Source organism: Durio zibethinus, chromosome 16 (genome assembly GCF_047325235.1).
Source record: "Durio zibethinus cultivar Kanyao isolate XHJ-2024 chromosome 16, ASM4732523v1, whole genome shotgun sequence".
Taxonomy (NCBI): domain Eukaryota; kingdom Viridiplantae; phylum Streptophyta; class Magnoliopsida; order Malvales; family Malvaceae; genus Durio; species Durio zibethinus.
The window spans coordinates 20,072,736-20,096,132 of NC_143177.1; the positions used below are offsets into that span (position 1 = coordinate 20,072,736).

General features: G+C 35.9%; 4 protein-coding genes and 2 pseudogenes across 7 annotated transcripts; 4 read left to right on the top strand and 2 right to left on the bottom strand.

Annotated features, from left to right (window-relative positions):
• The first annotated feature begins 1,159 nt into the window (after positions 1-1,159).
• LOC111294402 (TCP family transcription factor) lies at positions 1,160-3,245 on the top strand. Of its 2 annotated transcripts, none has more exons than XM_022887697.2 (2): positions 1,160-2,560; positions 2,651-3,245. In XM_022887697.2, the coding sequence occupies exon 1, from the start codon at positions 1,386-1,388 to the stop codon at positions 2,154-2,156; it is 771 nt and encodes a 256-aa protein (XP_022743432.1). In that variant the 5' UTR covers positions 1,160-1,385; the 3' UTR covers positions 2,157-2,560; positions 2,651-3,245. The 2 variants fall into 2 exon arrangements, with proteins under 2 accessions (XP_022743432.1, XP_022743440.1); XM_022887705.2 differs by having other exon boundaries at positions 1,196-2,560; positions 2,662-3,245.
• Positions 3,246-5,222: 1,977 nt separating this feature from the next.
• On the top strand, positions 5,223-8,464 carry PFD5 (prefoldin 5). 3 transcript variants are annotated; one of them, XM_089745323.1, is made up of 4 exons: positions 5,223-5,441; positions 5,541-5,644; positions 5,772-5,849; positions 7,809-8,464. In XM_089745323.1, the coding sequence occupies exons 1-4, from the start codon at positions 5,240-5,242 to the stop codon at positions 7,872-7,874; spliced, it is 450 nt and encodes a 149-aa protein (XP_089601449.1). In that variant the 5' UTR covers positions 5,223-5,239; the 3' UTR covers positions 7,875-8,464. The 3 variants fall into 3 exon arrangements, with proteins under 3 accessions (XP_089601449.1, XP_022743474.1, XP_022743459.1); XM_022887739.2 differs by lacking the exon at positions 7,809-8,464 and adding an exon at positions 6,834-7,053; XM_022887724.2 differs by lacking the exon at positions 7,809-8,464 and adding an exon at positions 6,390-6,774.
• LOC149514414 (uncharacterized) lies at positions 8,421-9,698 on the top strand. The gene is made up of 4 exons (XM_089745322.1): positions 8,421-8,572; positions 8,659-8,986; positions 9,071-9,281; positions 9,568-9,698. Exons 1-3 carry the CDS (start codon positions 8,421-8,423, stop codon positions 9,092-9,094), a joined length of 504 nt encoding a protein of 167 aa, XP_089601448.1. The 3' UTR covers positions 9,095-9,281; positions 9,568-9,698.
• Positions 9,162-11,216, top strand: LOC111294445 (uncharacterized; annotated as a pseudogene).
• Positions 11,217-11,279: 63 nt separating this feature from the next.
• Positions 11,280-15,933, bottom strand: LOC111294418 (putative RNA helicase SDE3). The gene is made up of 4 exons (XM_022887714.2): positions 15,734-15,933; positions 14,535-15,572; positions 13,241-13,462; positions 11,280-12,454 (listed from the first exon to the last, which is right to left on the bottom strand). The coding sequence occupies exons 2-4, from the start codon at positions 15,294-15,296 to the stop codon at positions 11,435-11,437; spliced, it is 2,004 nt and encodes a 667-aa protein (XP_022743449.1). The 5' UTR covers positions 15,297-15,572; positions 15,734-15,933; the 3' UTR covers positions 11,280-11,434.
• A 1,765-nt stretch (positions 15,934-17,698) lies between these two features.
• LOC111298629 (dihydroorotate dehydrogenase (quinone), mitochondrial-like) lies at positions 17,699-22,768 on the bottom strand (annotated as a pseudogene).
• Positions 22,769-23,397: the final 629 nt, after the last annotated feature.

The following is a 23,397-nucleotide window of genomic DNA, read 5'->3' on the forward strand; positions in this document are numbered from 1 at the left end:
TTCCCCAAATGTTAAGAAAACAGGGGATCCAACAAATTATGAAGTTTATACATATACATACATATATATATATATATATATCGGTGATGGATCATTTTTTTTTTTTTTTGAGATGTTCAATTATATATATAAAATTTGAGCTTATATAATTTTATATTATTATAATTATTCACAACGAATTTTAATATCTTAAAAAAATACATAATCATATCATTATTAATATTATCAAATACATCTGTTTTAATATATATAACTAAATAATTATTCAACAAAAAATAAAAAATTTTAAGAATGTCTTTGGGATTGTTAAGAAGAAAATGAACCTGTTAAATTTTTTTTTTTCAATTTTGGAGGTATTCATGAACATCTCACATCATCACTTGCATTCGACTTTATTTATTTTTTGATATAAAGAAGATTACAATATAAAATAAAAATTTATAAATATTTACATTTAAAATTTATATTTATTAAATATAATATTAAAAAATAATTGTATACATTAATTAAGATAAATTATATATATATATATATATGAGTATGAGTGTGTGTATTTACTGAAAGGTGAAGTTTATACTTTAACCAAAGAAATAAATAATTGTGTATGATATGGTTAGAAAAAAAGAGTAGCTTTAGTTGTCACATGGAAATGGATTGTCATCACTTTACGTTTGACAAGGATGGTCATGAATTGAGTGTATTTGTAGTGTAGATAAGAAAACAGAAAAAGTAAAAATTTTCAGACGAGACCAACAATATTGTCTAGGCAAATTACGACATAAGTTGCGACGGTAAAACTTTCACTTTGTTTTAGAAACAAATCGAAAAGAAGAAAACTTTGTTGCTAGAATCATCAAATCAACGAACAGACCCCATTAAATCTAAGGGGGACGATTATAATCAGGGTTAAACAGTGACGTGGCTAAAAATTAAATGGATAATGAACTTATTGCACGTAGCTGGAACCTTCAATTCAAAAGTACGGAAAAGACAGTGGACTGCTCCATCCCTGACAACCCCCCACTTAAATTCCTCTTGGTTAAAATAAATAAAAAAAAGCAGGCGCGTGGAAAGCGCTTGGAAGTGGAACAGAGAAAGGGGGACCCACCACCCATGTGCCCTCCCTCCTGTCTCCACCAGCTCCTGCCGCTCAATGATTAGCACTCTGCTCCCTCCCCAAATCCCTCTCTCTTCTGTGTAAAAATTCTATTTCTGTTTCTTCTTTCATTGCAAAATTTTTGGTTCTGTCATTTGATCTTCAATAATAACTTGAAACAGCAGAGGCAATCTTTTTAGTTTGAAGCACAAAAAAAAAAAAAAAGCTAAAGAAAGGGAATTTACAGTAAGAGTGTAGTAGTATATATTTTTTGTTTGATTTCTGCCCCATGTCAAATTCAGAGGGTGGAGCTACAAACGGAGCCGTAATGGACCCTCATAGACAACAAGCGCCAGGCAACGGTTCCCTCGTCGTCAAAAAACCTCCTTCCAAAGACCGTCACAGCAAAGTAGATGGTCGTGGCCGAAGAATCCGGATGCCAATCATTTGTGCAGCTCGTGTTTTCCAGTTGACCCGTGAGTTGGGTCATAAATCCGATGGTCAGACTATTGAGTGGCTGTTACGCCAAGCTGAACCTTCCATCATAGCCGCCACTGGTACGGGGACAACTCCCGCCAGCTTCTCGACCTTGTCGGTTTCCGTCCGCGGCGGGGCCAATTCTACTTCTTTATCGTCCACGACTTCTTCGTCTTTGGATCATAAGCCTCTACTGGGTCCAACCTCTTTTATACTCGGGAAACGTGTCAGGTCCGACGATGATAATCCCGGAAAGGACGATTCCGGAGGGGTCACTGTGGGACCAGGCATGGGGTCCATTGTGGGCCCCGCGGGGACACACACGGGTGGGTTCTGGGCTCTTCCAGCAAGGTCTGACTTTGGTCAAGTTTGGAGCTTCGCGCCCCCGCCTCCACCCGAGATGGTGATACAGACTGCGGCTCAACAACCAACTGCTGCTACGTTGTTCGTTCAGCAACAGCAAGCTATGGGAGAAGCGTCGGCGGCGAGGGTTGGGAATTATCTTCCTGGTCATCTCAATTTGTTAGCTTCATTATCGGGTGCTCCTGGGAGTTCGGATCGGAGAGACAATGATCCGCGTTGATTGGGTGGACCATTTTACCTTGTTGTTGTTGGGAGTATATATATTTATATGAATATAAGGATTCTATAAACGTTTGTGTCTGGTTGTTTTTGTGTGTGGGAGAGGATTTTTAGTTGGAATTTTAGGGTTAGGGAATTAGGGTTTTGAGGTGAAACAATTTGGGACTTTGCTGGCTGATGAATGTATTCAAATTAGCGTTTTTCCCTTTCCTTAGCACTTTTAATTGATGATAGGTAGGGTTTTAAAGCGGTCACAATTGTTTAGGATTATGAGGTTTATGACCACGTTGGAGGAGAGGGGAAGTCAAGAATTAGGACTTTGGTGACTGATATTTAGCGACTGGCCGTTTGCTGAGTTTGGGGACTTCCAGAATTGGGGATTTCTTTTGTGATTAATCAAGTTTGGTAATAATTTTTTTTTTTTTTGGAGAATATAGAGTGCTATTGCTCTTTTGATTTTGTGCAAGGAGTTGCTGATTTCTTTATGCTTTGAAGAAACCGTGCAGGTTTATCCCATGTTGACAAAAGGTTGCAAACGTGGATTTGAAGAATGCATTACTTCCGCATTCGCAAATTCTTCCATAATTCATGATATGTCAATGATGAACGCACAAAGTGGGTTGAATCTTAGTTGTCGATTGTGCTTTGGTTTACACATAATTGGGGTCCGAGTTGGTTAACCGAAATTGGGTGACCAAGATGCTAAAAACCCCAAGATTTGCTCTGGATGATACTATGCTTGGCTTGATGCTGTGGATTTATGGTCTCCCTAGATATGATGGAATTCCCTTTATTGCTAATGGTGTTTGAGAATTATTAGTTTCCCTTTATTGCTCATGATATGCCATGGACGCTCCCTCTCTCTTCTGCTTTCAGCATCTATGTTGATCACATGATCTCAAAGGAGACTGCAGTGTGAAAGATAAAGGCTCTGGTTCCTTTCTGTAAGACCTCTGTTTTGGAAAATTTTAGCTGTATTCTTAGCCATTTCTCAGATTTATCCGCGTGCAAATTAATAATGTGTTCATGTATGTAAGTGGATTGTTTTGGGTGTCTGTTGTGTGAATAAAAACCCATCTGTTTTTCTCAATTTTACTTTCTGTTGCTCATTCTTTCCTTTCTGCTCCATGTAAGAATGCATTTAGTTCTGCTACTATGTGTTTCATTTCTGTGTTTTATCTGTGTTTTACGGCACGGTGGAGGACTCTCACCATGCATCCAAATCAAGCCATATTCATTACAATACAAATTTTGGAACATTGGAAACTAGAATTGGTTATTTGATTCTGATGATAGGAAGTTCAGAACTTTAAAACTAGATATGATTCTGGCTTTTGTCCTTCGAAATTAGTTGGCATTAACTACTGCTACTCCATAATAACTTTCTCATGCTATTTATTGCTGCTCTGTGAAACATAATTGTATTTTCTCAGAACCAGGGACCAGCATTGCATATGCTTGAATAATAATTTCATGGTTCCTCTTCTTCTATGGTACTTGGAGGGGGTAGTAACAAACACTTCCAGCAGTCATCTTGTCGACCCAAAACTGGAAAAGTAAACTGCAGATGATACAAAGTTCTGTCGTGATGGGAAAGAAAATTCCTTATTGAGTGTCTGGATAATTGTACCATTTGTCAAGGTGCTGCTCAGGTAGGCATGTCAAGTAATTAATAGTAGTACAACTACAGATGAGCCTCAAGTCCTGCATCAAAGCATTTCATTGAGGCAATTGTAGAGTTTTTCGGTTCTCGAAAACTTACCCATCTTATGATTTGAAATGGATTGCTTGTCAAAAGAGCTAGGAAGATGTTGACTGCGTTGTGCTTTCTAAGGTAGATTGGCAAGGAATTTTGCGGTTTTAGGGAATAGAAGGGACAATTCAATCATGATAAACGTTATAAAAACAATATTTTAAAGTTTAATAAAAATAAAAACACAAATTGTGAAATCTATTTAGAAATAAAAATGGTAATGGAAAAGGGTTTCTCAAGCTTTGGCAGAAGAGGATAAAAACAAGTAGTGAAGGCAGCAAACCAACTAGAGTGAGATAGTAAGTACAAAAATCATTCATCATTTCACAAGCATTTGTGCCTTGTTCCATATTAATTATTGCAAATCAAAAGACTGGGGACCCAATAATTGATGGGAGGTCCCCTGGATTAAATGCCTTTGTTGAAAAAGTTGGGTAGTCACTCTGACGATGCCTGTACCGTCCCAATCTTAATTGCATAATTTAGATATAAGACAGGTGAATTTCCTTCCAACTGAAATTCAGCCCACAATTTCCTTTCATTCAAGGGCTTGGTCCATAGTAGATGGGGAAGCAACACCCTGACGGTCTCGTGGGCTCAATTTGGCAATTGAAGTAGAACACATGCAACAGCCAACGGCAACGCAAATAAATCATGGGGAGCCTCAAACTTCAGATTTGGGTGATTATTCCAAATTTTTAGATGTTTTTGTGCTCCTTTTAGGGGAGCATTTTTTCATTTAGGGCCCATAAACAGTTCAGAGCGACTGTGCTAATAACCGTACAATAATTGAGGAGGGTTAATGTTTATGAAAGATGTGAAGAATCTGAAAAATATATTAATTTGAGAAAGAGATATTAGACGTTTGTCTTTTAATACATAAAAATTTAAGATGAAGGGAAATTTATTCATTCCAAAATCATAAAAGATCGCAAGTTTCATTGGATTCACAAAATCATCTAATATAAATTGGACAATTGAATCGAAACTCAAATTTAAACCTTGTAAAAAATGTATTTAAAATTTATGATTCAATCACCCTGAGTTGATTTTAAAATTTATATTGGTTATACGTAATGGTGTCACTAGTCAAATATAGTAGCAGTGTTCCAATAATTTCGGGAAAAGGAAAAAAAGAAAATACACATGAAGTTCCCCCATGCAGGATCGAACAGCAGACCTTCAGTTTACAAGACTAACGCTCTACCATCGAGCTATAAGCCTGCTTCTGTTTTATTTACGAAGTTATATTACTCGATTGTTATTTGGAGAGAAAAGAAGGTTTTATTTTAGGGAGAGAGAGAGACGACCGGCAGAAAGGAAAGCAAAGAATGGCGTCGTCAAGAGGAGGACAACAAGTGATTAGAGGAGGGGACATGGAGAAGATGAGCTTGGAACAGCTCAAAGCAGTGAAAGAACAAGCAGATATTGAAGTCAATCTCTTACAAGACAGCCTTAACAACATCCGCACCGCCACCGCTCGCCTCGAGATCGCCTCCACCGCTCTCAATGACCTTTCCCTTCGCCCCCAAGGTCCATCCATCTACCGTCATCCGCCTTCTCTTTTCTCCTTTTTAGTAATAAAATATATTATAATATGTCTTTTGATTTTTTGGGTTTTCTTAAAAATAGGGAAGAAAATGTTGGTTCCCCTTACTGCTTCGCTCTATGTTCACGGCACCCTCGACGATTCCGAAAAGGTTCTCGTTGATATTGGCACCGGATACTTCGTTGAGGTCTCTATTTTTTTGTTTATTGATTTGACAATTTTCCCTGATATTACTGCTTTGTTTAACTCTTGTCTTCCTGCTGTAGTATGATCTAATTTAACTTTGATTGTTTTATCTTGAAATTGTTTGCCAGAAAACGATGGCTGAAGGCAAAGATTATTGCGAGCGTAAGATCAACTTACTGAAATCCAATTTCGACCAACTTATTGAGGTACCCTTCTTCTTCAATAATTTTGATTGCCCTTTAACCCATCATCTTTAGGTGGAGAAGAAGTATATAAGTATAAGAAGTCTTATTATATCATGGTTAAAGTTGATGGGTACTTGTTAGGTGTTCCCTAGATTTGATTGCTTTAACAGCTTCTGAGATTAATATTGGTAAATCGAAAACCTCACTGTGGAGAAGGAAGGGTCACTCTATCTCCTGATTAGTCCTTTTTTGTATATACGCACGCCAATACGTCTTTGTAATTTCTCATTGTAGGATGATACTAATAAAAGTTCTCTTGGGGGTAAAGGAATAAATTTAACTAAAACTAAAAGACTTGAGCTTAGTTAATCAGTTTGATATGGATTTCCTTTTCACTTTGCTCGGCCAACTATTTTGAATGCTGGTGCTCTTGTTTTGGCAAACAAGATTAGGTTGCTGTTTCTTACTATTCACAACATGGTTTTGTTCTTTGAATATTTGTTGATTGTTAAGGATCTCCTTCCGATTATTAGTAATAAAACTGTGTAATTGAACATGTAGGTTGCATCTAAGAAGAAAACATTAGCAGATGAAGCTGGAGTAATTTTACAAACAAAATTGAAGCAGTTATCTCCTTCAAGTTAGGAATTCTGTGACCTCTGCAGTCTTTCATTATCATTAAGTTCTAAAGATTGTTGTAAAAGGACTCTTAGAACTTAGTTGCTGGTGATGTCAACTTTATCGTCTTAGTGATTTTGTTTTGAATGGAGATTAGGGACAATGATCTTCCCACCATTTTATGTTGACAAGAAATTCCATTCGTACTTTAAAGAGATTAATGTTCTTGTTTAGAGGTGCATACTTTTCTATTTCTAACAATTTGTACTTAATGAATTTCTGAATGCTTTGTGATGTTAAATGAGAAGTTATGTTGGTTGGATTGCTACACCATAGGCCTTTCCCACCTTTGTGCACTGTATCTTACTGAACTGATCATATTGATAGGTGATTTAGACCTGGAAGTTTGAAGCGATGGAGGTTACAAACCGACCCTGGCTTAATGGTTATATTACACCTTGTCACCTTGAGGCCGCAAAAACCGTTACAAATTTAGAGGGGCACATTATATTTTGTTTGATTTCCTTGTATCTGATTGATCTTTTTGGTTTCTAGTATTGTAGGAAAGAGAATCCATTTCAATATATGATTAAGTATGTTGGAAGAAGTTTGGGAGAGGTGTTTTATTCTTAATTACTAGTGATAACAGAAAATCTGGACTGAGAAGCATTCTCATCAGATTAATGCAAGTATGGAGCTCCTGTCAGAGGACGTGTTGGGAGGGTATTTTCTCTGAATCACTGATGATAACCTTGTCAACTTTAGAATGGAGGTTTGGGGCAGTATGGCACCATGATGAATACTGGTTGACTTGGGCCTCTGTGCTGCTGCTTGTGAAAAATGTGAGATGCTTGGTCCTGAAGACCTTGGTGTGAGTAGTGAAGACTTGGCTTCAGATATTGTTATTATTATAATCATAAAACCCCAAAATGGGGTCTGGCCATATGGATGCAGCAATACGGAAAACTGGTGTTTAAGCTAACTCGCTGCTTGCTAGTGATCTCTTCGGCCACAAGTAATAAGAAGCAATACTGAAAACTGGTGTTTCGGATGACTCTCTGCTTGCTGGTGATTGCTTTGGCCACAAGTAATATCATCCTTCATGATATAAGTAAACCTTCTCGGTCATTCACTCATTCTGACAATGTTAGGCATGACTACTAGGTTTCTCTACACTTTGTCCAAAGCTCCTCTAGGATAGTATTGTTTTTGAATTAGGAAGCTTTTCATATCGGTGCCTCAGGTTTAAAACTGTTAAGAATGCACGATATAATGAATCTAAAAAATTAGAAAATTTTTTAATAATGGTGAATTTATTTAACACGGGAGCCGTGGATGATTAAGAAATATCATGAATTGTAGATATTTGTTTCTTGCCAAGCTCTGAACCGGAGGAAAGAAATGAAGTCCTATGAAGGCTTTTTCTAGTTAAGCAATCAGGATTCAGGAAAGCAAAAGTTCTGGACAAGGATTCGTGATGCTTCAATTGCTCTATGTCCCTGTTTCGGACATACTCTAATGATGGGAAGATAATATCATATCTTTTGGATCAATCATGCCGAGAATAAAAATTTTTCTTTTACAAAAGAAATCACGGCCTGAGTCCACTTCCACTTCCACCCAAATCACAATCTCCGGTGAACTCACCTTCATCCGATCCGAGTTACGACCTTCAAAGAATTCACTTACACTTGAGCTACAACCTTCGACGAACCCACAACCTCTAAAATCCCACCCCCAGTAAACCCACCACCTCCGAAAAAAAAAAAAACCCCACTTCTTTAAATTAAACACACACAAAACCCCGTTTTTTAAATTGAGAACAATGATAACGTGAAAAGAAACTACATGCCAATTCTCCACTGAATGTCTAGTCTTGACTGACTGAGATAGTACAGTACAACGGGGCATAAGGTCTTGCTCCATTTCAGTTGAGTTACTAGAACCGCACAGACAATTCATTCAAGATTATTGATGCGACATTATTCAGTTCAGAGTACAAAACAAAAGAAGGAAAAGCTAACACACAAAACTGGGAAGAGGATTCGTTCAGGAAGTTGTCGACAGTGGCATCGTGGCAATATACATTTGACCCAAATTGTCTGGTCTGCTCCAACTCTAGAGTGGTACGAGGTTTTCTCATGCCTTTCTCACGTGTCCAATTAGAAAGATGCAGCCATGACTACAACGGTAACGTTTTATTATGTTAAAGGTTGACAGAAAAAGAGGGCTTTGGCCTCTGCTCTGCTCTGCTCCGGTTCTCCTTCGTTCTCGTTGACCTTCTTCTCCAAAAGCAAAAACTGATGTGGTACCTATGTGTATTTTACCACAAACTGCTGGATTACAGGAAACCAGAATTTGAGTCTCTAGCTGATCTATTCGGAGCTTTTGGAGATAAACAGAGCCCGGATTTCCGTACCCAGAAGAGGCTTTTAGAATGGCGGATTCCTAAACACCACCAGTCTACCACCCTCACTCCCCTTTCCATTTCGTTAATTCACCTTCCGAAGACGTTGCCAGGAACGTCGCAAATCGAAGTGGTACTTCCTTTGTTCTCTTTTCTGTCACTACTAAAATTGGTTTTCATTATTGAAATCTGAGACCCTTTTTGCGGGACATCGTAGGTATATTGTGCAGGGAATTTATGAACTTTGGGGTGAAGGAAGTTGCTATGAGCAACTTGAAGAGGCGGTGAAAAGCTATCCAGATGAACGGATGTTGCCATATTTGGCGTCTGAAAGTACATTTAAGATTGCTGTTGATAGTTTTGGGAGGGTTAAGAGCCTTCAGGAACAGAATGAACGTATTCGGGGACTCCCATATATCTCTTTCAAGGTTTGGTTCTTAATATGATTTTGTTGATCACGACGTTTGCATTGCGTAACCAATTTCCTTTGGAACAGTAAAAGCCACAATCGGGGCATGTAAGAATTGGTAAAAATAGTTATAGAAAATGTTGTCAAATTTGTTTCTGTCAGTTTTTTTTTTTTTTTCTGTCACATTTGCTAATGGTAACACTAATCAACACGTTTGCACGGTCGAGTTAATTTAAAGAATCCAGATCATAATTTTTGGCTCATGGAAACTGATGACAATGCAACTAATAATGGGCTTCCACCAGTTGTATAAAGGAGAATATTTTTTGGTAGGGAAATTGGTGGAGCAGACAGGAAACTTATACCCACGTATCAATTGAAAAGCCGAACTTATCTTGGCCCAACAGCAATGGATGCAGAAATGGCTTTCTTAATGGCCAATCAAGCAGAGGCTGCGCCTTGGAAACTTGTATATGACCCTTTTGTTGACACAGGGAGTATTCTTGTTTCTGCTTCTTTCATTTTCTTGCTTTTGTCTGACTTATTCATTCACCCAATGCCTTTCTCTTGGAAGTCATATGAGCGACCTCTGTGCAGTAACTTTGGTCTAATGACAACTGCTTGAATTCGTTCAGGGTACAGATATTGACATCAGAGTAGTGCGTGATGGGCTTCCCCTGACTATAAAGTCTGGAGCAAATTAAAACAGGTGAATGTGCAACATAACAAGCAATTCCTTTTTTTGTTTCATCTACTTGCAATAGATCTGCTTGAGATTGTATGCTCATTTGCTACTTTGTAGTGTGGATTGCCAATGCAAATTGCTTTGTTGAGGGCAGAAAACAACCTTCCTCTTTAGCGTCCTGGATTAAAAGAGGTAATTTCTTGTAAAATTGCTTGCTGTTGAACATGTTAGGTATTCTTTATTGTTTTGAATTTGATAGGTCTACTTCAATTAACATTTTTTCTTTTGAATTTCTTCAGCTGTTACGATTCCTTATCTCATTCCTCTCGGTATTGTTTTGATTGAAATACACACACACTCATTGCATTAGCTGGTACCTTTGCTTAATTTGCTAAGTCATTGTAATGGAGCATTGGTGTGATCTGAAATAGCCCGAGAAAAGAGGGCCCAATTTTCAAAGCCTCTGAAAAAAAAAATAGTTATTGAGGTACAATTGCAAAGCAACAATTAAATGCCTAGAAAGGATTATTTGAAGTTTTAGAAGAGATCATTGCGGTTTGTTTACTGTCTCCTATTCTGCGTCTTCTTTGATTTTAAGTATTCTTTCTTGCTTTTGCATAGGTGTTTGATGCAATAATTTGTGATCCCTCATTTGGAGTTCGGGCTGGTCACTGGTGGATGCAAGTCTGGTGGCCGAAAATTGCTTAAGGGGGATGTGGGCCCTTAGACTGTTCCCGATGACAAAAGGGCGGACCATATACCATCAACTGCAGCTTATAGCTAAGTGTGTACATGACTTGCTTGACCTTGCTGCTAGGATGCTTGTAATGGGTGGCAGGCTCGAGTGTGTTGAGAGAAGACCTTTTCCCATCCATGTTTCAAGTTGGTTGCCACTTCTGAACTGATATGAACTCAGTACACGAATCATGATACAGTCGCGTTTTACTCACCGTGGTAAAGACATCCTCGTACACTGAGGAACTTGCTCTGGCAGCTAGGATACAACATTTGGAGTTCAAGGAAAATCATGTCAAGTGGTTAGAAGATGGTAATCTTTACTCCTGTTTTCAGTCCAGCAGATACTGAATCAGGTGATTCAAAAGCAAGTAAAGAATCGAAGCCCAAATACAGAGGGAAGTATGTGTAGTCTTGCAGATGTTTTGTGTTCATTAGGAGGCTTATGAACCCTTTTACTTCAATAATGTTGTTACTCATCTGTCATTCATGTTTTTATTCTGAGTGATCCAAGAAATTTTCGTTGTTCTCTTATCAGTGTTATCACGATCGTCAATGATGAAAAGCAGACAAAATGGAGTATTTAAGAATGGAATATCACACCACAAGATCATGTCTTTTTTAAATACTTTAATTTTCTCCAACTTTTTTATAACAATATTAAACACTTAAAAATCTCAAATTATTATTTTTCACGACACTTTTCAAACGTCAGACACCGATATTTTTTAACCACAGCAATGCGTAAAGCATTAGTCTAGAAACACTGCAGTAGGAAATTGGGGTGGGGGCATTTTCTCCCTTGGCACCACCGTGGCTCTGTCCTGGATCTGCGCTATGAACATTGAGTTTCCATTCTTGTACGGACCAAACTCACAAAGTCTTTCGAAGTACGATCTTCTCAACCCGTTCCCCCTAGCAATATCTGCTCGGACATGGCTTGAACGATTTCCGGATGCACCAGTAACTATCACCGTTGTGCTCTCGTCAGCCAAGTTAGCCAAAGTCACTATTGTCTCTGGCTCAGTAGCTGAAGAAGCATCCACCAAAAAGATATAGCTAAAATGTCCAGCAGATATGCCTGCATTATACAGGCGATAGCTACTTATAAAAGTAGAAAATATTACTCGGAACTCCCTTAGTTCCTGGAGTGAAGGGCAACTAAAACAATCAGTTTCTGTTTTGTAAAGACAGGAGGGGAGGATGTCAATAGGAACACCCTCTATCTCCCTGAATGCAGCATTGGCTCTGAACATATCTGACACCGGAATTTCCTTTTTCAAGCTTCTCATTAGCACATCACATGTGCGATTTATAGGCGCACAGACAAGAATTTTAGACCCTGGATGGCGTTGATAAATTTGGAGCACTGCTTCTTTAACAACCAGTCCAGTTCTTGAAAGTTGCTCCATAGGGGATTTAGAATTATCATTGCAAGTTGCACAGAGAGGGCCCTTTACTAAAAAGGGTGGAGGGCCTCCAAAGTTCAAAATATGATGAACTGCTGACTTTTCATCCTGATCAAGATTATGGTTATTAAGCTTAAAAGGCGTTGAGATACGCACGAGATCTCGGGAGACAGAATTAGGGAAAAGGAACTTTTGGAATAAAGGATCAGAAGCAGCTGCAATTGCTTGGTGAGCCCTTTTCAAGCAGACTCTGTTGAATGAGAAACTAATATTATATCTGCAGGTTGAAGCATGCTGAGAATAAAACTCCTCTCCAAATTCAACTAGTACAGTTGTGCTCTTCTCCACCCGATATATAACGCCCTGCAAGAACATAAGAATGTTAATATCGGAGAAAGAAAAGATAAAGATGTTGCACAAAGCCACAAACTGACTGCATATTGAGAAAACGAGAAGACTTTTTAATGCATCAAATCTTGCATTGTGCTATTTGTCCCTATGTCGTATTGATTCTTTACTCTTTATAAGGCTTAATCAGAAAACATCTATTCTAAAGCAATACGAGGAATTCAAGTAAATGAGTGTGAGGGTTGGTCTTCGTCCGCTCTGGTTGAGCTTCTACTATGTGATGGAATCAATGAAACATAAATGTCACTTACATGAAGTAGAAAAGATTGACTCTATCAGCACATCATCAACATAAAATGAATGCAGAATTAGATTAAGTCATGAGGATTCTCAGAAAGGTGGACAAGAAATTTGGTTGCATAGCATGATACTCTTGTTGTTCAGCAAGATATAGAATGAATTCTTTATGAAAGCATCCATCTTAATATTATCAATCTAGACCACACAACAAATGCAAGATGCCAAGATATCATCACTTGATAGACATGCTAGCTAGGATGCAACATTTACTACTAGATGCATTTTAGTTTCAAGCCCATAGGCACCATGCCATCATTTATGAGACACTTATCCAAATGCAGTCTCCTCTACATTGATTAATCAAGACATTAAAGAAAAATAGATAATTTAGTAGCTTAAAGATTATTATAGTATTGGCTATAGAGCTCAAATAGAATCCTTCTTAATCTATAAAAGTCAGATATATTATGGTACATAATAATTCAAGACCAGAGGCAAAACCTGATATGGCTCAATTTTTTTGCCCGAAGGTTGTGCAAAGACAAAGTCCCTTGATAGAAGAAATGGTCGCCTCTCAGGAATAGAATCGACCTCAAACACTACAAAAGTTTTATCATCCATCTTATTTCTTGGTTTTGAGTCCTTATTCCTGCCTGACTTCTGATAGATTGATGCTGAATGCACCTCCAGAGACACATTCACCAACTCATATCCACTCCATTTCTATTTCAGACAAAAGCATTCATTAGTTTCTTGCAATTCATTGATTATGACGCAAAACCATTGTTTCATGATGCTGACCAGAAAATACTCCCATCGCACCATACAGGAGAAGCATAAAACTATGAGATAGATAAGAAGGTTATGAAGTGCAAACTTAAGAATTCAATGTGCAATTGCATTTTGCACTTATTATTCATATATTATTCAAAGTAGTTTATTTGGGATCCATTGGTATGGCCCAATGCAAAATCCTAAATCAGATAGACATGGTCCAATAGGGTCCTATGGAAGAGAAAGAAAATCAACTATTTGTTTTTTTTAGTTTTAACAGAGTCTCTTGATTTAAAAAAGAAAAAAAAAAAACTCTTGAGAAAAATAATTCTCATCAAACAAAGCAATTCTTAATAATTTGGTTTACTTTTTATCAGCTCCAGCGAAGGACTGTTCCAACCTAAAGTAAGTTTTATCAGAGCACTGTTCCAACCAAAACCATTCTCCCTTTTTCTACATGTTCTTTTTTGCGTGGTCATTACTCTTTTGCAGAATTATTTTACCTTAAGTAAAGTGCCTAACAAGGAATTTTGAGAACATTTAGCCCAATTATAACATATGCCAAAGATCCCTCATGCTTACCTCTAAATGCATTCCACTTGTATAGTCTATGGAGATAGTCTTAGCTTTTCTTTTTTTTTTTTGGGTCATATTTTACCACTCTGGCATCTCATGGAAATTCTCAAATTTAGTCCTTACTAGTTGCTCCATTATAAACAGGTTGGTGTTTTAGGCTGAAAATTCTAAAATAGTCAAAAGACTAATACAACACATTTCTTGTTATTTTGAGCACTTGTAATATATAGATCATAGCTTAATTAAGGACAATATTTTGATCAGTAGATTTAGCCCAGTTAAATGCCACACCAAAAGATTCACTACAAATAAATCAAATGACATAAATCAGACAAAACAAGTTTTTGTGAAGCACCTTAGTTTAAAACAAGAGAGTAGAGACAAATAGAAAAGTGTGATAGAATTGGACGATAAATCTTTCATGGAAGGAAACCATTGTCATTACCTCAATGTAGTAATCTTCAGCATATAGAAGAGCTGTAAAGTAATCCTGGTATGTTGAGGGAGACAAAGGGTTCTTCAGAACTTCAGGCACAATGTCTCTCTTGATCAAGTCCTCAATGTCCTTGGGAATCATGTAAATAGGTAATGTATCCTTTGGATTGGCCCATTTATACTTTCCCTTCCCTTGTTGGTAGGAAAAATTAGAAGGCACCTGCGATAGAGTCGGCTTAAGGGATGGAGTGGGGTTAGAAGAAGATGAAATTGGTGTGGAGAAGGATGAACTTGGTCTAAGAGATGATGAAGATGGCTTAGAAGATGGAGGTGGGTTAGGAGAAGATGTTGGGGGTTTAAAGGATGATGGCGAAGGACTAGGAGGAGACAGAATCAGCTTAGTTGAGGACTGAGGTGGTTTGATTGAAGTTGGAGATGAATTGTTGTCTGTGCCAGAACTCCTAGAATTCTGAGGCCCTTGATAAACCCTTTCCACAGACTTCGGATACAATGATCCAGTTGAAGTTGGTATATTTGTCTCTGAACCTAGAACTACCCCGTATGCAACAGGTACGTCACTTGGCCTGGACTGCCATGTCGACTCATTTCTAGTTGAGTTAATGAGTGATGAACTGAGGGATGAATTTGAGTCATGCTGCGGGTAATTACGATTTCTTGTTGTCGAATATGATTCGTTTAAGGAGAAACTAGGAGTGGAGACCGAGCTAGAAGAAGTGTTATTAGTCCTAGTTCCAAGAAAGTTCCCACACATTTTTCTGCTAGAGGATATATATATATATATATATATATATATATATAGAGAGAGAGAGAGAGAGAGAGAGAGAGAGAGAGAGAGAGAGAGAGAGATTGAGAGAAGTGGAAAAAGAAAAAGAAATGAGAACCTTTTAGTCAGTATCTGGTTTTTCCACTTTCTTGATCACCTCGACTGAGAGAAAATCTTTGCTCCCTCCCTTATACTACCATACCAACGTTAACCAATATCCAAAAAGAAACCCAGATTCGAGCTTCGCTTTGATTTCTGGTCTCCCTGACCAATCAAACAGAGGACTTAAAAAAAAAAAGAAAGCAGAAGCAATTCTGGTACATGGAAAATGGAACTGATACCAGATGATAAAACTTGTATAGTAAGCACGATGATCAAACTGGATTGCGAAAAGGAGAGGAATGACCAACAGAGAGGAGGCATACCTTTTCCCCGCTTCTTAAGCAAACAAATGGCGTTAGAATTACGACGAAAAGAGTCAATATTCTCTCTTAACATACTTAAAACCTTTAAGTATAAAAAAAGGGGTTTCAATATTCTCTCTTAACACACTTAAAACTTTACTTACAAGTGAAGAAAAGTGTTTGCGCTGATTTCCGATCTCGGAGTGTTTATGGAAAGGTAAAAGAGAAAGTCGATTAGAGGTGAAGGAACGGTGTGTTTCTAGTATTTGTATTCGATGCGACGTGTAAATAAAAAAGGTTCAGGTATGAAAGTGTAAAAACGAGAGAAAGAGAGTAAAATGGATTTTTTTTTACATTATTTTTGGATAAATATTGGTAAAAAAAATAAAGTTTATAAAAAAAAAAGATACATATAATTTTTGTTTGAATAATTAAAATTAATAAAAAAAAATTTTTTATAACTATTGTTTGAATAAAAAGTGAAAAAGAAAAGAAATGATTTATTATATTAATTTTTTTTAATTATCACTTTTAATTACTTATGATTTTAGAATTTTCTTAAATTATAATATGTTTGCTATCTTGTTTAATCTCACAATTGTTGTTATATCAATGGTTTTTAATTAAGTAAAACAAAAAATATTTTATAAATATGCGTTGATAGATTTTGAGCTAATTTGACATCTTATAATTCTAAAAAATATATCTATTCATAGTTAACCATTTATTAAAATTAAATCATCAAAAAATTATAAAAAAATTTTATATTAGAAGAGATATGTGAAATTTACTTGAAAAAATAGATGACTTTAAAAAAATTATAGAATGATTGTAATTTACTTATGTTTTTTATTAAATTTTTAGTATTAATAAAAAGATGAACATAATAGTCTTTTTATAAAAAAAATTGTTTTCAACTTTCCTTTCTTTAGCTTTTCCTTTAAATTATGGTATTAAAAAAATTGAATTTACAAGAAAAATCAAAGTTTATTTGGTTTCCACATCTTTTCCTTTTTTTAAATTAATAATTTATCAAAACAAGGGAAATGAAATTTTGTTTCCTTTACATTCATTTACTTTACTTTCCTTTCCTTCCTTTCCCTTCAATCTAAACACACTATTACATTATATTTGGATAAATATTAATAAAAAAAAGGAAAGGAAAGAAAAAGAATGAAAAAGAAAGTTTTTTAAAAGAAAAGAAATAATATATGTAACATTTGTTTGAATAATTAAAATTAATAAAGGAAATGAAATGAATTCTAACAATTATTGTTTGGATAAATAGTGAAAAAAATGATTTATTATAATAATTTTTTTCAATTATAACATTTTATTGCCTGTGATTTTAGAGCACTATTGGATCATAATATATTTACTATCTTGTTTGACTTCACAATTGTTGCTATATCAATGATTTTTAATCAAGTAAAACAGGAAGATATTTTTCAAACATGCATTGATGGATTTTGAGTTAATCTATCATGTTATAAACTTAAAAAATATATCTATTTATTCAACCATTCATTCAAATCAAATCCCAAAAAATTATAAAAAAATTTTATATTAGAAGAGATATGTGAAACTTACTGAAAAAAAGATATGACTTTGAAAAAATTATGTAATAATTGTGATCTGTTTACATTTTTTTATTAAATTTTTAGTATTATTAAAAAGATAGACATAATTATCTTTTTATAAAAAAAAAATCAACTTTCCTTTCCCTAACTTTTCTTCTAAATTAAGGTATTAAAAAAATTAAATTTATAAAAGAAATAAAAAATTATTTAGTTTCCATCTCTTTCTTTTTTTTTAAATTTAATATTTATTCAAATAAGAAAAATGGATTTTATTTCATTTATATTCTTTTACTTTCCTTTACTTTCCTTCCTCTCCCTTCAATTTAAATATTTTGTTAACGATATCTAACTTTCACATTTATAAGAAAGTTGTGGGGATGATTGATATGATGTTAAGTACGTTATATTAATATAATACATTAGATTTACACAAATAATAAAAATATCTATAATTATATGCTAAAGATTTTATAGAAAAAAATTATTTTATCCTTTTTACCATCAAATGTCTACAGTATAATTTCAGTCCGCAGCGTTTGTTCTAGTGTCGACAGGCTTTTTCTTGGGAACTTAGCATGCAGCTCGAGTAAAAATTCCTGCAGGATAAGGCAGCATATTTTCACTGGTGATGGAGTTGCTTCTCATGCGTACACAAGTTCAAAGTATGCCATCATAGGACTAACCAAGAACGCGGCAGCAGAGCTTGGGAGGTTTGCGATTCGACTCAACTGCTTATCACCTTCGTATTTATTCTAATTTGAAAGCGGTTGTTCTCCAACAAGATGTTGCTGAAGCTGCGCTATACCTGGATGGTGATGACTCCAAGAATGCGACTGGGCAGGGGCATCTTCCCATTCTAATCTGAAAGTAATGCTTGTAAAGCGGCCGCCCTAGATATTAGACTGCTTGCAAGGGCCAAACAACTGCAAAATATAGTAATATTTCAAGAGTCCTTTTGTTTTTCATTTGATTATTCACTTTTTCTGCTAACAAAGTTTTCTTGGAATTGCGCATGCCTTGCCCAAAGCCATGAAAGAACACGAGATTCATTCTTTTTTTTTTCCTACTACATTGTATCAAAATTGTTTTCTCATATTGTACATGTAAATCCTCTCAAACTAATGAAAGGTGGAAGGATACAATTTATGGACAATGAGAAGAAAAATAGAGCCAAGAAAAAGTGACCAACAGCCTATCTGCAATCAGCCAAGTACACGATTAAAATACAGGTATTTCGTGGTGAAGTTCTTGGTGCAAGGCAGGTACTATCTGCCATCAGCACCAACAGCCTCATGAATAGATTTGAAACCATCCCTTTCTAGGCACTCAGCAAGTTCAGCCTCCAAAAACAGCACAATCACAATAAGCGAAACCAAATATTTAACAAAAGCAATAACTCATCCAGTTGAGCATTGGCCCTAGACCTACCGACAAACTTAATAAGATAACCCCAAGCTAACAGCTGCATTCCTAGAATCAGAGACATCCCAAGAGTGTGTATGTTAAATTCGAAATCAGAGACACAAGAATTTGCGGGATTATGATATATCACAATGAAACGAAATAGTTACAGATCCTAATAACAAAGTGGTCAAGCAAGATAGATTTGTCATCCAAACAACAATTTATAACGTTTAACATCCTTTACGATGTGAAGCAGAAAGAAAATAAATATAGAACTCGGAAAGTTAAAGGAGAGTACCTTTATTTGGGGAATTAAGGCAGGGCCTCCGTATGCAAATGCAGTATAAAGCTGAACGAGGGTTGCTCCAACGATTATTTTTTTGTATGCATCCTCACCACTGAATTGAATGTGTAATTCAAATTAATGATGGAAATATAAATAAAAGTAACAATAACAGCAATGATGATGGTGAAGACGGTGACAGAGACATAATCTAGATGATAAGATCAATGGTAATGATTAATAAGTATCCTGACTTTTCCTGCTAATACCACCACACCCTATTAAAGGGATCTTTCCCTGGCAAAGAAGAATGCAGGTGAGCTTTATAAATAAGATGTATACTGTAAGAACTTTGCAAGCAATACAGCAATAAAATTCAAACAGAAATCAGGAACAGGTAAAGTATCTGAAATCTGAATGCTTTACAATTTGATTTCAAAAGATAGAGATCTAAGAAACAGCAAGAAACCATTAAAAGCCAATAATAAGGCCAGCTGCAGACCTTGCTGTTGAAAGCCATCAAACTTTAAACACCTGTGAACATGCCAGCTCCATCATCCTAACATCCAAATACAGAGTATACCCCAGGACAAAGACAAACCACATAATCACAAATTATAATGACCTCAAGAGTAAATACTTGAAGCATCTTGAAATGTCCAAGTCCAATAAGATAGTGAAACGGGGAAAATATATACAGTTCCAATACAGCATACAACAGCACTGAGTTACATGTCAAGCAGTAACAAGGCCAACATCCATCTCAATACCCCAAGACAAACAATACATATCTCCCGCTCAAAAGATTCCATGCAACTTGAACCATCAACTATATAATGTAGAAAGTAACATAGGCCAAATTATAAAACAATACCCTGAGGTTTTATAAAATTAAACTTCCTTCTCTGTACTTTCGAGAGGCAACACACTTCCACCTTGATGTTTGTTTGCCAACACCTTTTTGGCTTTACTGCATGTTTTATATGTTAGGCTGCGATAAAGGAGAGGAGTGTGGTTGTAGGGTTTTTAAAAAAGAAAGGCAGAAGATGCTGACCATTTCAACACACTAAATACAAAACATGTTTAGAAATAGAAGATATGACAATTTCAAGATCAAGACTGTAAATAAAAAACATATTTAGAATTAGACGATTTGACCATGAAAAGCCAACGGCTTCAATACTAGATTAGAATTTTTTTATAAAGAATAGACAACATACCCGTGTTAGAACACACATCTCCTTTAAGATGTTAGTAGACAAATTAAAGAGAGGTTTCCCACTTAAGCCACCAGATTCTGCGGAGTGGATTTTTATTTACAGGATCTGGTCTTGAAATGGTTGTGTTTGATATGATCTGGAAAGCAGAAATAGGTTAAAATCAGGGAAAACACATAATAGCAAGAGAAATAAAAATTATGTGCAATTTAAGTTACTATTTACTCTGTATCTTATAATAGAAAGAATGAAGTAAACAAAAACGATACTATGAAATCAACAGCTTCTTAAACCAAACTGTGATTAACATGTAGACAGCCATGAATTTCATCACAATGTTCTTTTATTGCACCTAGAAAAAAAAAAAAAAACCTGAACATTACTTTAAGAAAATACAGCTGTCTTTACAGATAAATGCAAGGGCTAGAATACAAATTGTTTCATTAGTGCAAAATGTAAGTGAGAACAAAATTGTCATATCAATGCAAATTATAAAAGCATATGAGTAAGAAAAATGACTTAAACACACCATTGAGCCAGAAACTTCAAATCACATAAGAACATGGACAAGAAATATAGGAAATTTCCAATGGGAAGAAAAATACCAATCCATCCAAGCAGAGGGCAACAGCAACCTACAATCAAAGAAAAGAAATAATAAGAACATAATAAGGTAAGCAATGAAGTAGTGTCCAAATGCAAGTAGAGCGTATGGCTGCTATATCCTCAAGGTCTTCTTTAGACAAGTCTGGAGCAATTTTAACAAGCAGTGGAGGAGGAGCCTCCTCACCCCATTGCATTTCATTATGAGCAACTTGAACCTTCGATGAAAAGATGAAAAAGCAAAGCAAAATTGAGAAGGGTGAAGTTCTGCTCTGATATATCACAAGAAGAAAGATTAAGTTCACAGATAGAGATCGATACCTTCTTAACAAGGTTCTTCAACTGTTTCCTTCCTTGAACCATACGCAATCCAGGAGTATTTGGAGATGAAACATTAATAAACTAAGAAAGTTGTGGAAAGGAGATGGCATCTAAACAATCAAATTCAAGAAAACCTCAAAGAAAACTTCTCAAAGTAATAACATATAAATTAAAAAAAGGGGGGGGGGGGGTAAATCACAAAGCCCCTGAGGCTATACTTATATCAAAATCATATTTCTATTTTAAAAAATATGCACCTATCCCCCTTCGGAAAGAAGCAAGCAAAAGAAATTACAGGGAAGAAAATCATGCTAAACGGCCATTTTAAATACTATAATCGATTCTATCATTTATTGTGTGAAAATTTTGTACTCCATGGAAAGAAATGAATTAACTCAAATAAAGAATATATAACTACCAAGTAATCAGCATACTGGGATAATGTGTGAACTCCTTGTACATAGTCAGCAGTAGCATCTTCACTTGTCCTATTCTTTCGAAGATTGACTCCTAGAATTCCAGGACCAGCTTTGCCCCCATGTTTAGCTTCCTCACTCGAGGGTGATAAAGAACTCGAAGTCTCCAACTTCGTCTTACCATGCTGGGTACCCAATCGCTTTGCAACAGCAACAATTCCTTCACTATTGAACCCACAGCAGTTGATGATAGCACTGACCAACAAATCAAGTCAGATAAGATAGAAAAACTTGAATTCCAAGCAACGTGAGTTCAAGCAATCAAATCTCTTTGGCAAAATCACAAGAAAGCATTGCCTTACTCATGCCCACGCCACAAAACAGGTAAGTTCACATTTCAAAGAAATGGTAGAAAGGAAGAATTCGGTCTCACCTTCTTGTCGCAATCTAAAGATGCGTGGCTTTGGATTACCCTCTTGTGGAAGAGGGGTTACCGATCCAACTTCCATTCGTACTTTAAAGAGATTAATGTTCTTGTTTGGAGGTGCATACTTTTCTGTTTCTAACAATTTGTACTTAATGAATTTCTGAATGCTTTGTGATGTTAAATGAGAAGTTATGTTGGTTGGATTGCAACACCATAGGCCTTTCCCACCTTTGCGCACTGTATCTTACTGAACTGATCATATTGATAGGTGATTTGGACCTGGAAGTTTGAAGTGATGGAGGTTACAAACCGACCCTGGCTTACTGGTACTACACCTTGTCAACTTGAGACCACAAGAGCCATTATAAATTTAGAAGAGCACAGTATATGTTGTTTGATTTCCTTGTATCTGATTGATCTTTTTGTTTTCTAGTATTGTAGGAAAGAGAATCCATTTCAATATATGATTAAGTATGTTGGAAGAAGTTTGGGAGAGGTGTTTTATTCTTAATTACTAGTGATAACAGAAAATCTAGACTGAGAGAAGTATTCTCATCAGATTAATGCAAGTATGGAGCTCCAGTCGGAGGAGGTGTTGAGAGGGTATTTTCTCTGAATCACTGATGATATAACCTTGTAAAATTTAGAATGGAGGTTTGAGGCAGTATGGCACCATGATAAATACTGGTTGACTTGGTCCTCTGTGCTGCTGCTTGTGAAAAAGGTGAGATGCTTGGTCCTGAAAACCTTGGTGTGAGTTGTGAAGACTTGGCTTCAGATATTCAGCTTATAGTTGTATTGTAATCTTATTTTTATAAACAAAGTCTTTATATCTACTTTTGTTTTTTTATTGTTTATTTCATATTTTAAAGCCCATACCGTGAATCTCTGGTTATTTGCTGGTATTTGTTAGGCTTTGTATACCTTGTTGTTGACCGGTTTTTAGTAACTTATACAAAATCACATCGATATTAAGCATCGTAAACATGGAATCAACTTCAGAAAATAATTATATTTGTAAAAATCAAGTTTATAATCATAGTTTGCATGTAGATCCTAAGTTTGAATCAATAATATGTCAATAAATGGAGCTGTAAATGGTTTGATTAATCTTTCTTCTTCTTTTTTCTCTAAGTTATTTGTAAAAATGGATAATATAGAAGATAAATTAGATTTGCTTGTAGAAAAGATGGACCAAAGACAAGTTATTCCAGACACATCTACAGACTTTGAACCTTTTTACTATGGTAATATTATGATGGTCGATGATAAACATTCATCTTCCTCAGCAAAGGCGAAACAAGAAAAACTTGACTTTGACTCCTCTAAATATTTAATTGAAAATTTTAAGTATAAAATGGAAAAAACTGAAGATCCGAAACAACGGGTCGACTATCTTCAAACTATAGAAACCCTTTATGAAGAACATAAAGG